The following is a 15,905-nucleotide window of genomic DNA, read 5'->3' on the forward strand; positions in this document are numbered from 1 at the left end:
CACAGCAATATTATTTCTGATCATAAAGTAAATACGAATAATTGTTGTTTTTACTGTAAGACCATGTTTTTTGTACAGTAATTAAAAGTAACATGACAGTTACATTTCAAGGAGGCAGTTAAAATGCATACCCCACAAGTTAGCATTGAAGTATGTACAGTCTTTATTGAAAGGACTCATGACTTCAAGGTAATGTTACATTTTACCCAAAATACATTTTACTCGCATAGTGTCTAAATTGAGGAGTAAATTACTCAGTGACCCAAAACCTTATCCGGAGCATTGGTTTCATTCAGGAAACACCTGCAAATATGATTATTTGATTGCCAGAAAATCTTTGCAGTCGGAGGTAGGGGTGCACTATTGTTTGTTCCACTTCTATACTAAGTTACTCTTTGAATTAACTGAACCTCCTTTCGGATCCTAATCAGTTAATTACTTCATGAAACCTGGAGGACCCTGGATTTAAGGGCCGGATTTATGCAATAAAGAAGTAAGGTAGCACTTCACATTTGGGGATAGTTGTATAGGCGAGGTGCAAATAATTGCAGATGCAGGGGTCTAGCTCATTCCTAAATTCAGCTCTGAGGTTCAGGTATGAGGTATGACGATAACACCTTACCACCGCATCCTCCAGCATCCCAAACAAAGTGACTGGTCCTGGTTTTTTTTTATCATTACATTTGTTCCAACCCTAAAACTCATAAAACACTTAATATAAACACTTGTGATAAGATATCAAAATTAAAGAGTACGTAGATTAAAATGCTTCAAAATGTCCCTTTACCAGATCTGCAGTTAAAATAAGATGGCAGAAAGTGAGGTGCTAACAAGTACAGCTTGGAACAGTATTCAGCTAGAAATTCAAAGCACCCTCTGTTGGTGTTAAAGCCCTTAGTGGCAGCCAGAGTTTGTAATGTGTGTAAGGATTAGGCATTAGACACTGCGGCCCACTATTAGCATTCATCCATTATCATTAACCGCTTACTCCTGTACAGGGTCGCGGTGAGCAGGAGCCTAACCCGGCATACACAGGGCACAAGGCGAGACTACACCCTGGATGGGACGCCAGTCCATCGCAGGGCACCACACACACACACACAGAGAGCAATTTAGAGTGACCAATCAACCTAGACAGCATGTCTTTGGACTGTGGGAGGAAACCGGAGTACCCGGAGAAAACCCACGCGAACATGGGGAGAACATGCAAACTCCTCACAGACAGTACCCTAGGCCGGATTCAAACCCAGGACCCTGGTGCTGTGAGGCAGCAGCGCTAACCACTATGCCACCGTGCCACCCCTGCTGTTAGCACTCCTTGGGAAAATGTCAAATTAAAAACATTTAATACGTTTAAACCTGTAACATTATAAATAAACCTAATCTCAACTGTCCTTTGCACGACTGATTCAGAATCTGTGCACCCTGCAGCACGGTTCAGAATCTGAGCACCCTGCAGCGTGGTTCAGAATCTGAGCACCCTGCAGCGCGGTTCAGAATCTGAGCACCCTGCAGCGAGGTTCAGAATCTGAGCATCCTGCCGCAATGAAGTCCTGCAAGTTAACAGCTGCGGAGCAACAGCAACAAAGCCGGTCCGCCTGCATCTGACTGAAAATATATATTTCAGGGCATGCTAGACAAATGCGGAGGCAGTGTGGTCCATTGGTTAAAGTCCAGGGCTTGTCACCAGAAGGTCACCGGGTTCAAATCCCACCTCTGCCACTGACTGACTCACTGTGTGTGACCCTGAGCAAGTGTCTTCATCTCCTTGTGCTCCATCCTGCGGATGAGATGTTAAATCAATGTCCTATTGTAAGTGGCTCTGCATATAATGCACAGTTCACAGTCTACCTCTCTAAAACACTTTGTGATGGTGGTCCACTATGAAAGATGCTATATAAATACACAGATTATTATTATTAAATAATAATACTTGGTGGACGATAATATCCGGGAACCTACAGTTTTTATGCATGCATTATTATTATTATTATTATTATTATTATTATTATTATTAGTTTATTTAGCAGACGCCTTTATCCAAGGCGACTTACAGAGACTAGGGTGTGTGAACTATGCATCAGCTGCAGAGTCACTTACAACTACGTCTCACCCGAAAGACGGAGCACAAGGAGGTTAAGTGACTTGCTCAGGGTCACACAATGAGTCAGTGGCTGAGGTGGGATTTGAACCAGGGACCTCCTGGTTACAAGCCCTGGTCTTTAACCACTGTAATTTTTGTAATTTTTGTTACTTTTGACATAAGCGACCATGAACAAAAAAAGTCCAAAATATGTGCTAAAAGCTACAAAGGAAACTTGTAAGTGACTGTCTGCATGAGCAAGCCCAATTCTACTTGTTTTAAACAGAAAAATATATAGAATGTTATTGCTCCTGTGACCCACCTGGGCTGCGGACCACTGTTTGGGAACCCCTGACCTAAGGGTTTTTTTTTTTTTTTTTTAATATTTTATTGGATCAAAAGTCAAGATAAAAACTAAACAGAAAATAGAGACAAAATAGTTCCATACAATAGACATCAGTTATAACATAAAACTACCATGGACAGGGAGGGGAGAATCTCAATATATTATTACACACAGACTTTATAGCTTTTGCATATATTCTAGGTCTTAATGGCTTTTTTGTTATTAGATTTTTTTTTTTATTATACTAACATATTGTTCCATTTCTTTTGAAAACATGAAAAGATGCGGTTTTTGGAGAGTAAATTTACATTTACGGATATGGAATTTGCATCTCAAACAGTCTTAGCTGCAGCATGCCTCTCTATGGTACAGCAAGAGTATTGTATTCGTGTATAACTTATTTCAATATATTTCCATACAGTATTTCAATAACTAACAAGCTTCTGCCAGAAACTATTTCAAAGAAGCTTCCTCAGTATGTGATACAGTCCTAGCATTTTGTGGGAGATTTTATGTAAGTTATTGTGTTATTATGATTACTGTATAACTCTATGCTTATAGTTGTATAGTCTTGGGCCAGGTCATGTTTACCTCTTCAAGCCAATTAAAATTGTGAAGAGATGCTTTATATCGTCACTGTTTCCTAATATTTCATGAATTGCCTGTTTCATTTACTGTTAGGTTTGCTCTTTGTCATTCTCTATCCTTATCTACCAGGCTTACTGTTGTCTTTTTTGGCTGCTACAAGTTTTCAAATTTTTACATACAGTTTTGTATGTAGATGATATACCTGTATATACACACATTTTCATTTTTTTTTTCAATTTCATTTTTTATCGTTTTTTGAGGATGCACGTTATGTAATATGTCTGTATATAAACCCATTTCTGTTCAAATGTCCGGTTATTTACAGTGTTTCAGTTGTGTAGATGCTTTATATGAGCTTCCTGAACAAAACTACGACTTATATCCGATTCATATCATTATAATATTTATATTGTTTTTAATATGCCGGTCAGATTGACCGGTTATGGTTTTCCTAGGTATGGCTATGAAGTGTTAATGCATGTGTTCTAATTTGCACATTGCTGTATATATAGGAATCTATAAGGCTGTGCTGTTTCCAGGTTCTCAGATGAGCAACAAGTAGCAGGACCTTCTTCACTGCATCTGAAGCTCCTCCAACCAGCTCTCATACAGGATCGCCTGAGAATCTGCTGAAAGGATTCAGAATGAATAATTCCAGTATCCGCAACGAATCATGTGACAACATTGACTTCAGCTTAGACCAGACCTTTCTCCCGGTGCTGTACGGACTTGTCTTCTGCATTGGGCTGCCCACCAATTGCTTAGCCCTCTACGGGCTGTACCGCCTGGTCAGGACTGACAATGCCCTTCCTGTCTACGTCATCAACCTGCTCTTATCAGACCTGCTGCAGATCAGCACGCTGCCTCTCTGGATTGACTACTACAGCCACGGGCACGTGTGGCGTTTCGGGAACACCTTGTGTGAAATCACTGGGGTCATCTTTTGGATCTGCCAAAGCGTCAGCATTTTCTTCATGCTCTGTGTTGCTTTGGAGCGTTACATTGCCGTCTCCCACCCTCTGTGCTTCCGAAGCCAGTGTAGACTCAAGTACACCTGCTTACTTTGTGTGTTTGCATGGCTGCTAGCAATTCTGGGGATCACAATGTCCTTCCAAGTTGGTTTTACCAACACTGCAGATTGGTTGTGTTTTGAAAAATATCCCTCCAACAAACAATTCTGCGTGTTGCGTTTGGGGACAATCACATTGTGTTTTCCACTGCCACTGATTCTCCTAGTCGGTCTTTATGGTGGGACTTGGAGGAATATAAACCAGGCTGTTTCAGTGACAGACTGCGAAAAGAAAAAGATAACAAAATTGTTGCTTCTTCTGGTGGTGATATTTGTCCTCGTGTTTGGGCCATATCACATCGTTGGGTATGTCAAATTTTTTGGGTTGATGATTCTAGGGGACAGCTGTGATTATGAAGCCAGGATTTTCATCTATTTCCAGATTGGAATGGGAATTCTCAGCCTAAACAGCCTCCTGGATCCATTCTTGTATATCTTTGTTTGCAGAGATGTTAGGAAGGAGATGCTGGATTCTTTCCCATGCTTCCAGAAGCTGGCCAGTGAAAGAGAGCTCTGGAAGATAATCAGATCAGCAAAAACCTAGAGAAAACACGGGTAACACTTTCGATGAAGTGTCTCTAACTACTGTGTACAGTATTGAGTTATAGTGTAGTCATGTTCCAGTGTATCTGGCTTTGCTGGGCTCTGCGTTGACTTTGAGCTGACCCACTTCCCCTTGAGGTACTTCTCTGCGTGTGCTTGCATGTATATTTTAAACTATTTCATTTGATTTAATAATAAGTCTGAGACAGTTTGTATTAGGACCTATCGAAACTGTATGTGGATCCTGTAATCCAGTACATTCAGCACAAAGACTATCCTTCTCACTGCAGCCACTCCTGGTTATTAAAACTCTCTTGTTGAGTCTTACTAAAATAATACAATTTATATTGTGGAGAAGAGATGAAGTTGTAGTCCTTGAGGTGCAGTACAGGACTACATCCCCCAGAATGCCTTGGGGTTAGAATTAGAGGTTAGACTTAGGTTTTTGTTTTGTTTGCTGTGTATTGTTTAATTGTGTTTGAGAATAAACGTTTGCAGAAAAGCACTACAATTTCAACAGCTTTTAGAATTGTTTAACTCTTTCCTTTTATTTCATTCTTATTTTTCTTCACAATTTGAAGTTGTTGGTACAGACAATAGTTACACAAGACTTTACATATACTGTATGTAGAGCTTGGAACTTGGGTTCAGGAGAGTAGGTTTCAGGACACTACACGGCACACCAGGGGAGACTCAGGGGTTTGATACAGCAAAGTTGCCTCAAACTAGGTCTCCTGGGACCAGGTTTCAAGCCGCTGTTCCTGACAAAAAAGTGTCTTTCTGGTCCATCATCTTTAATGAACATTGCTAAGAAATAAATAATAATAATAACACTCATTCAGCACTGTAGTTACAATTTATCACCACTAGGGGTCAACAGAGTTTCATGGGTAACTCCTCACATGTTCCAGACTCTTTCAATACAAACCCAGAGCCCTTGTTGAGCGTGCAAATCTCACCACAGCCACTTCTGATTTGTTTGTTACCACAGCCCTTGTTTGTTGTGATGTTGTAAGATTCACACAGACAACAGCAAAGCGTGGTACACACCGTCTGTTGAGGGAAGATTCACCACTTTCAGAGACAATTCCAACAGCATGCTGTATTTACAAATGAACAGCCTGAAGACTGAAGACACTGCCGTGTATTACTGTGCTCGAGACTCACAGTGAGAGAAGAGAAGCCTGAGCCCTTACAAAAACCCACCAGTCTGAATCCACTCATGTCAATGGGGAAATGCAGAACTCCAAATACCAGAAATTTGCTTTGAAATACCAGACTTTGCTTTGTTAATGTATTCTGAACATGAAGTTACGTGATATCATTGAATTTCATGTATCTGACATACAGGTTCAAGTGTCTGTGTACAGTGTTAACTATACAACTCATCCTCAATTCAAATGATATTGCTATTGGTTCCACTTCCGGACATTCCCAGCTTATTATAGAAATATCTTCAAAGAAACACAAACCCTACAGTGGCCCTGATATTACTCACACTGTTACCCTCACTTTCAATAGCCATCCGAATTCTCATATATTTAGGTGGAATTGTGAAAAAGAAACTTTGCATTGTACTGTTATATAAAGGGAAGATTTACCACAATCCATGATGATGTGTTGCTAACTGCCCAGCCTTTCATACCTCTGGGGGTCTGGGTTTGAAACCATCTCATCAGGTCTCCAGTAAAATCAGTGTGGTGGTCACTTCTAGGTGTCCAGTCAACATTAGTCCATCTCATTAAACAACACTCAATTCAGGGCACGACTTTCCATTAAGTGCCTCGAATTATTGTGTATTTACAGAGTAGTTACCTACAATATCGTAGCCAGGATTTTGTTTTGGGGGTGCAGATGGGTATAATTAGGGCTGTCAATTAACATGATAAATGCGTTCATTTTTGGGGAGATTAATAGGCACTTCTGTCTTGTTCCTTTTAGTCCTTTTAGGTTTGTTGCTTTTAGTCACAGCATTAGAACACAGAGCTCTATGACACTTGCTCTAAGAGCTCACCCACTCCTCCCAAGACACCACCAAACTGGTGGGGGACACTGCTGCTGTACCCTTGAGCAAGGTACTTTACCTAGATTGCTCCATTAAAAACCCAACTGTATAAATGGGTGATTGTATGTAAAAAATAATGGAATTGTATGTAAAAATAATTTGATATCTTGTAACAATGGATAAGGGCATCTGCTAAGAAATAATTAATAATAATGCACAGGTTTGGCAGTCATCTTCGAATTAAAGGGGAATGGAAAACCTACATCAACTTTCTGATTGGTTAAAGGTAGTGTCAACAGAGCTGTCATGTGGTTTCACACATCTCAAGTGATCTAGCCCGCCTGGCTGAAAAGGCCTAGGGAGAACCCCGAGCTTTGTTATGTTCACCTCCACGCTGGCTTCAATGATAGCCTGTTAGCGATCAATCATTTAAAAATGCCAATAATGTATTTTTGTATTAGCTTCTGCAAGTCAGCAGTAGTAATGCGTGGATAGTGAATGTTGTCTTTACCTCCTTTTCTGTATCTTTTCATTATCAACAAAAATACATGACTGGCATTTTTAAAGGAACCATTCAGGTATCATTTTTAACTGTGTGGTTCTGTTACCCAGAGGCTGCGTTGGAAATAATGATAGAGATCACTTTTGGTTGCTTGATCGCTTCTTCAAGGAAACACGCTGAAGGGTGAGAGTGGCAGAGAGAGAACGCACAGCTATTTGTAGAAACACAATACATGAGAACCAGAAAAGCGTTTCACAAGTTCAATGCAGGGCTGAGTGAGAAATGGGAGGCAGCGGTATCGCGCAATCTCAACCCCAGGTGTTGCATCCCTGCCTCGAGCTCACATTTGCAGCAGACTAGGACCGTTATGCCAAAGTGTTACAACCATTTACCACAAAGAGGAAGTCAATCTGAAAGCTGAATTCACTGCTTACATGAGCGTGCCTGCCCCCGACAATGTGAAACTGCAGAATGAATCAAGACACACTTCCCAACTTCAGCAAAGTGGCACAGCGGGCTTTGAGTGCTCCCCCTGGATCTATAGATGCAGAACGCTTATCTACAGAGCTGGACTGCCTGCAGCACAACAAGAGGCTCAACATGAGTGAGGAAACCTTGAAGAGAACTGTGCGAGGCTGCAGTGTGCAAACCTGGATCTATGGAGCAATTACTAGAGTTTCTAGTGACTGTGCGAGGAGCCTGCAGTGTGATCATCTTTGGACTGCAGTAACTGTCAATTAAAAAGGACTTTGCAAACCAAACAGAACTCATGTTGCAACACGAGATGAGCTTCGATTGCCAATCCCCTAGATGAGAAGTCTTGAATCTTCAATACGGAGTACAAAAACATGGAACACAAAATGAAAGATGTGTATATTATGAAATATATATATATATATATATATATATATATATATATATATATATATATATATATATATATATATATATATATATATATATTGTAAACAGAATAATCGATGACATTTATTTCAATTCCAAGAAAGTCCTTGTCTGTCTCTGGGAAGAATCATCCTGCAAAGTGCAGAAGCATCTCACTGAGAGTCATCTGCTGGCCACAAGACTTAAAATCTTCCTTTAAAGGTGTTATTATAACCAAGACAAACAAACCATGAGATTCAGACTTTTATCAGTACTGCAGTTCTCTTGCCAGTAGATGGCAGTCTCCCCAACAGAGTGCTACAGAACAACAGTTTCTATTTTCAAGTAGATATGCTTCCTCTTAAAATCATAATTGGTGCAGAGAAAGTTAATCCAAGAAACTACTTCAAATTTAGTACAGGGAGAAGAACAAGAGGGCATACATGGAAGCTGAGTAAAAGTAAGTTTAGAACAGAAGTTAGGAAGCACTGTTTTACACAGAGAGTTAGAAATGCATGGAATAGCCTACCAGGTGAAGTAGTAGGATCTAAAACACTGGGAACATTAAAAAAGACTAGATTCTGTGCTTTTAAATGAGCTCCCCCCAGCAGGGGAGAATGGTGTGCTAACCAGGGACGAGCCTCGATGGGCCGAATTGCCTTTTTCTCGTTCTCAAACTTTTCTTATGTCCTTCTGTAAGACAGGATGAATGGAAGAGATGCAAACTCCGATTTAATCAAAAGGAAAAACACAAGCATGAACAAACTGTTGCAATATCTTCCAATCTGTCTGTTCTTGAACATCCACTTACACTCATCTAAACTAAATAGAAGTGATGACACAATGGAATTGTGTTTCTGTTTCACCGCTAGTTATTACACACTGAACTACCTGATCAGAGAGAGACATCAATGCATTCCTACTTTCCCAGTCCTCAGACACAAATGCTGCCTGTTGGTTCATTGAACTGAGCATTTGGCATTTTATATGAAAAACGACAGTGCCATCTCTCTGAATGCATTGCACACTAATCCTCTATGCAAATCAATGGCAGCTCCACTCTACTTAAATACCACACTCCAGCTCACACTGTTAGTCTGAGGAGAGACTGAAGCATCTGATACAGCAGAAGCCAAGCCTTCAAACAATGCGTTTACTAGAGATGTGTTTCTGTTCTGCTTGGGTTTGCAATGTAAGCATTGAGACTCCTTAATAAATCATTATTATTATTATTATTATTATTATTATTATTATTATTATTATTATTAACTCGTGTCTATTTCTTCTCTCCAGATGCACAGTGTAATGTTGTGTTGACCCAGTCCAGTCCTGAAGTCAAAAGTCAGGAGAATCTTTCCAGCTGTCTTGTAAAGTCTCTGGATACTCTTTGACTGACAGCAGCTACGCTACAAGCTGGATTCGTCAGGCAGCTGAGAAAGCACTGGAATGGCTGGGGTGGATCGACTCTGACGCAGATACAAGATATGTGTCATCAGTCCAGGGCCGGTTCACCATCAGCAAGTCTGATTCCAGCAGCACTTTGTTCTTACAGATGAACAGCCTGAAGACTGAAGACCCTGCCGTGTATTACTGTGCTCGATACCCACAGTGAGGAAGTGCAATGCAGGACTTGGACACAAACTAGCCGTCCATAGAGTGCACTGCAGTACAATGAGCATGAAGCAAACACAACAGCACATCACAGCAGCTGCTTTCAACGGAAACTTCATGAGCCACACAAAGCATGTGCTCTTTGTACACAGTGGAATTAGAAATGATGAAATGACCAGAATGGGTCCTGCTGGCAGGGTTTGAGGAACGTGTGTCACTTTAACTGGGAATGTTAAATTAGCCCCGGGAGAGTCCGGTGGGAGCTGGCAACATGACAGGAATAGTTTTCTATCTGTACTTTTATTGGATTTGTTTTATTCGTTATCATTTATCCATTTCATGCTTGTAGTACCTGTGCATTTTTTTGTTTGTTTTTCATAATAAATAAAACAATGTAAAAATGCATCATCAGCAATCAATTGTACTGCAAATGGTTTTCAATAAATGATACTGATGAGATGAGAGAATTTTTACTACAAGCAAGCACTTCACATATTCACACAAATAACAACTTACTGATCATGTTAGAGTACGTATGGGGGTTCTGAAAACCATAGCATCCTACGTCCCCACGTGTTCCTAACTGTTTAAATAACGCACCTGTCATTTTTCTTTTCATTGTTATCATCCTGACAACCTTTTACATTTATAACTTTAAAGTCTGTTCAAAGATATTTTGAAACTGTCTGCTCCAGTGCACTGATAGGGTCAGGATTATTATCTGCAGTGATTTAGAGGACAGATCTCAAACCCCAGTGCACTAGAGCGCACATTAATGGAAATGACAGGTGTGCTATTAAAACAGTTTCAGCAGCATGTGGGGACGGGTCACGCTAGATTTTCCAGAACCCCGCTGCTTACTCTTTAAGAAACTCTGCTTGCAGTGTTGGGGAGTAACGCATTACGTAACACAAGTAACTTGTAACTGCAGCAGATTACTTTTTAAAAGTAACTTCCCCAAAACGGACTACTTGTGAAATAAAATAATAACAGCAACAGAAAACATTGAACACAAGATGACATGACGAAGCTTACTCATGAATTTAACACAATATACACCTAAAGAAAATGATCTAGTGTGTCTCACTAACTGCACTGCTCCTGAAGAAAGCCTATCTTACTGATTAAAACCTTACGTAGGTACTGCAGACACATGAAAACAGTTTGTCTTCTATATTCCTGACCAGTAAATCGATACTGTAGAATCCTAGTTGCTGGCCAACTAAATAGTTTGTTTACATACAGTAAGTAGATTTAGCTACAGCAACATGACTTCCTGCCCCTTCAAAACCTGCGTGCCACTGCATTATTCTGTGAACCACGTGGTCATATTTGTGTATTAGGAATTGCTATGTGACCATCATTTCACAAATCCATAGCCAAGAAAATATCCTATAGACACTATGCGGTCAACTCTGGCCTTCAAGAAGAATCTGGTGCATTACTGTAACTTTCAGAGTGTAGGGTTGTTCTGTCCAATGAACAGTAGCTTCCAAAACCACACAAACAGCACCCTTTACACTTGCTATAAAGATGTCTGCACTCAGCTCCAAGCTTCATCTACTTACATTTGCTATAAAGATGCCTGCACTCAGCTCCAAGCTGCATCTCTTTACACTTGTTATAAAGATGCCTGCACTCAGCTCCAGGCTGCATCTCTACAATTGTTATAAAGATGCCTGCACTCAGCTCCAAGCTGCATCTCTTTACACTTGTTATAAAGATGCCTGCACTCAGCTCCAAGCTGCATCTCTTTACACTTGTTATAATGATGCCTGCACTCAGCTCCAAGCTGCATCTCTTTACACTTGTTATAAAGATGCCTGCACTCAGCTCCAAGCTGCATCTCTTTACACTTGTTATAAAGATGCCTGCACTCAGCTCCAGGCTGCATCTCTACACTTGTTATAAAGATGCCTGCACTCAGCTCCAAGCTGCATCTCTTTACACTTGTTATAAAGATGCCTGCACTCAGCTCCAAGCTGCATCTCTTTACACTTGTTATAATGATGCCTGCACTCAGCTCCAAGCTGCATCTCTTTACACTTGTTATAAAGATGCCTGCACTCAGCTCCAGGCTGCATCTCTTTACACTTGTTATAAAGATGCCTGCACTCAGCTCCAAGCTGCATCTCTTTACACTTGTTATAAAGATGCCTGCACTCAGCTCCAAGCTGCATCTCTTTACACTTGTTATAAAGATGCCTGCACTCAGCTCCAGGCTGCATCTCTTTACACTTGTTATAAAGATGCCTGCACTCAGCTCCAAGCTGCATCTCTTTGCACTTGTTATAAAGATGCCTGCACTCAGCTCCAAGCTGCATCTCTTTAGAGCCTCTTTGTTATATCTGACTTCCTTTCCTCTCAACCCTGTTCAAACTCCATTGGCTGCCATGCGGTCGTACAAGGTGGGCAGGCCACCTCATGAGGTGTATTCTCAATATATGGGTAGAACTGAAAGCGGAGACTGGGATTGGTCAACCCCAACATACCAAACATGTGCTTCCTGTCTCAAAATGGTAAACTTGTTCCAGATTGGTGGAGGCAGCTCCCAGGCTGGGCCTGTGTCTCTGTCACAGGTGAGGTGTGTGAAGCATCTGTTCATTTAGTGTCTGGGGTGAATCGACGAGGTTCACACGGGTCCTGATCCGATCAGCTACTGAAGGTCTTCAATGTGGGTGAATCGAAGAAGAATGGAGAGTCACCTCAGAGTTTCATTCTTCTGTCTGGCTTCCTGCTTCTTCACAAGACAGACGGTAGGTTTGACACTCTTACTCTTTCTGAATTGTCTGCTTGGGATTGAATACATTTTTAAACAGCAGATCATTGTGAGCCGAGGATTGGAATCGTATTGATCAATAAACATAATTGCAATAATATTATTTATATGATCATGATTCGTCTGCCTTTGTAACGGGAGTGTTAGCAGGGTTACATTAGTTTCTGCCCCAAAAAAAATAAATAATATTCTTATTTTAAGATAATACTAAACCTTTTTTACTGGCTTTTTCTTATTTTATTAAAATATTATGTGTTCTAGTTTTAGTTATATCATGTTCACATCATAGTTATAGTTATAGTGTAATACATATATGTTACAGATAATTGGTAATGCATCTATAAATGTGTTATAACGCATGTTAAACATGTATTATAATTAACTTACACTGCTTACACTTGTAACAGGCTATTCATTTTATTTTATTTTATTTTTTACATAAACTATTATTTAACAATGAATACATTCAATAACACATTTCTATATTCTAGTTTTATAGATGGATCTATAAAAAATGGTGTAATGCATTTCTAGAAACTTTTAAGAAAATTATTTCCTCAACAGAAAAACAAGACTTGATGTCCAAACGTTTGTCTAAATTAATAAGTGACTTTCTTTATTGTAACGCAATGTATCTGGATTGCTTGAAGTTAAATCTGTTAGATTTTACATTTTGTACTTTGAGAGGATTATCTCTTGACTAGTAACTTATTAAATGGAAATAACATCTGGGTTTAAGAATTTATTTTTTGCTCCGATTAAATATATTGAGGTGAACCAATATAGAACGCTCTGCAAAGTACAGCAGCAAAATATATTGAGAGCGCCCTGCAGCTCAGACAAGCTGATAGTGATGATAAAGCAGGGAAAACATGAGCAAAACCACTGAGCAAATTTAACAGTTTTAATTTTAACATTTTATGTGGGCAATCGCACTGTAAGATACACAGTACAGCATCAAAGAAGCTTTGAAAAATATATTGGTCATTTTGAATTTCCAAGTTTAATGTTTTGTTTTCCATTAATTGCTCAAATTACAGTAAAATGTTCTTGTGTTTACGAGAGTTTCCCCATGAACTGAATGTGATTTCCCCCCCAAAACGAACCAGCATTGAATTCAATTTTGATTAATTTCTTTAAAGTTCTGTAAGTTATGTATGTTCCACAGTTTCTTTAATTTGCATTGATTCAAGAATGTGTGTTTGTGTTTCCACCTGGTACAGTGTTACAGACAATACTAAAGGCTATATGATCTCTAAAGCTGCAAGGAGATTTGAACCATGCTATACTTTTTACTCCATATTTTTATTAGCACGTTTTATTTTTAAAAAAAGATTTGTTGATTTGTTTGCGATAATGCTTTTCCTGTGTTGATTTGGTTTAGAAATATTGGATTATTTATTTATTTATTTTTAACATTCATTTGATAAGACGTGGTGCAGTACACGTGGTTTTGTGGTATTATTGCAAATGCAAAACATCTCAAAATGAGTTAAAACAACATTAAATAGTAGCATTAAAGTAAAAGAGAAAATGTAATTTTATTATACTTACACTTTATGTTTTATAGCAGAGGTTTTCGAAATTCCATAGAGTGGATTAGAGATTGTAGTTTATATATATATATATATATATATATATATATATATATATATATATATATATATATATATATATATATATATTCAGCCGATGAAGGACTTGTAGTCCGAAACGTCCTAATAGTTGATTTGTAATCAATTATTCTACCTTTAAATACCGGAAATATCCTTTTCTCTTTTTTTTATTTATTTATTTATTTATTTTTTTATTTTTTATTTTTTCTTATTGATCATTTTGGTACACAGCAGTTTTCCTGTTTCTCAAACTATATATATATATATATTAATCTGCTGGATTAATCATATTTAAAGTTGAACATCTTTGAAATCTCCCTTTAGACAAGCCGCAGTGAAGCTCTTGAATCGAGTTTTCTTTCACCAAACACAAGTGCTTTACACTATTACTCGTTTACTTGCTCACTTAGGAAATTCTTAAGAAACTGTTGCTAATAATATTATTGATATTAACTATTATATTATCCTGAACCCTAAAGTTAGGGTTAAAATGATCGAAATAATATCTGCCCGAAACACACACACACACACACACATATATATATTGTTATAGTGGTAATATAAATATATAGATATGTTATAATCAGTTATAATTGACAACAAAATCTGTCTTTGAACATTACACTAGTTCAGTAGTTCGGGACAAACACCAATCACAAAATGTTTTAGTACAAATATTTATTGTAGAGAATGCGGAGTATGCGATTTAACAGAAAAGTATGCTGTATATACACATTCATTTGGCATCAAACATAAAAACTGTTATTAAGAAAGGTGGAGATGGGGAGGTGGTAGGTTACGATTAAATCAAAACGCAACTGAGAGATAAGTGAAGAGGGTATTTATAGTGCTAAAAATTTAAATTAGCTAATGTGTAAATTGAATGATTCAATTTGGTGATGCGGAGATTGGTGTCTGACCCTCCTCCCGAACTGTAATTATAAATTTAATTATGTGTTTATTAAAATGTTGCATTTTGATATAAACTGTTTTTAAGCATCACAATATTTTAATACCACATTTATAGATGTTTTATAGCTAGCCCCTAAAATTAATGATGGAAACCTTTGACAAGAAGATTTTTATAAATTATAAAAACATTGACAAAACATCGTGTCAAACCACTGCTTTCATCTCATACTTTTTCCTTTTTGTAATGATGTATCATTATTGCAAAGTTAGTCATATTTAACATTTATAATTGTACCTTGAGAATTATTATTTCTTGAATTTTATCTTACCAAAATCTAAGTCAGCCTCGAAATACAACCTGTATTTAATTTTGCAGCGAGTGTGCAGATTTGAGAACGAGCTCTGACTAAATGTATTGAGGTGAACCAATATAGAAAACTGTGCAAAATACAGCAGCAAAACATACTGAGAGCGCGCTGCAGCTCAGACAAGCTGATAGTGATGATAAAGCAGGGAAAACATGAGAAAAACCACGGAGCAAATTAAACAGTTTTTATTTTAGCATTTTATGTGGGCAATCGGACATAGCACAGCTTAAAAGAAACAGCAAGATATATCTGTAATTTAAAATATACATTCTGTGTTTTGTTTTCCATAAATATCTCAAATTAAAATGTTCTTGTGTTTACGAGTTTCCCCCTTGAACGGAAAATGTTTTTGATTTAAAACAACATGAAATAGTAAGAGGAAATTAATATAAATCTCAAAATTAAATTGCATTCTACTTATTCTTTTATGATTTATATCAGAGATTTCTGAAATACTGCGCGCACGAGAGAGAGAGAGAGAGAGAGAGAGAGAGAGAGAGAGAGAGAGAGAGAGAGGAGTAGTTTCTTTTTTAAAATGTTGAACTGTTGAATTACTCATATTTTAAACTGAAACAGCTACAAGACATCAGTCAGCGCTTTT

At 38.3% G+C, this 15,905-nt stretch overlaps 1 protein-coding gene across 1 annotated transcript; it reads left to right on the forward strand.

Annotated features, from left to right (window-relative positions):
• Positions 1–3,459: 3,459 nt before the first annotated feature.
• LOC117967157 (G-protein coupled receptor 4-like) lies at positions 3,460–4,630 on the forward strand. The gene is made up of 2 exons (XM_059012222.1): positions 3,460–3,472; positions 3,570–4,630. The coding sequence occupies exons 1-2, from the start codon at positions 3,460–3,462 to the stop codon at positions 4,628–4,630; spliced, it is 1,074 nt and encodes a 357-aa protein (XP_058868205.1).
• Positions 4,631–15,905: the final 11,275 nt, after the last annotated feature.

Source organism: Acipenser ruthenus, chromosome 44 (assembly GCF_902713425.1).
Source record: "Acipenser ruthenus chromosome 44, fAciRut3.2 maternal haplotype, whole genome shotgun sequence".
NCBI lineage: Eukaryota > Metazoa > Chordata > Actinopteri > Acipenseriformes > Acipenseridae > Acipenser > Acipenser ruthenus.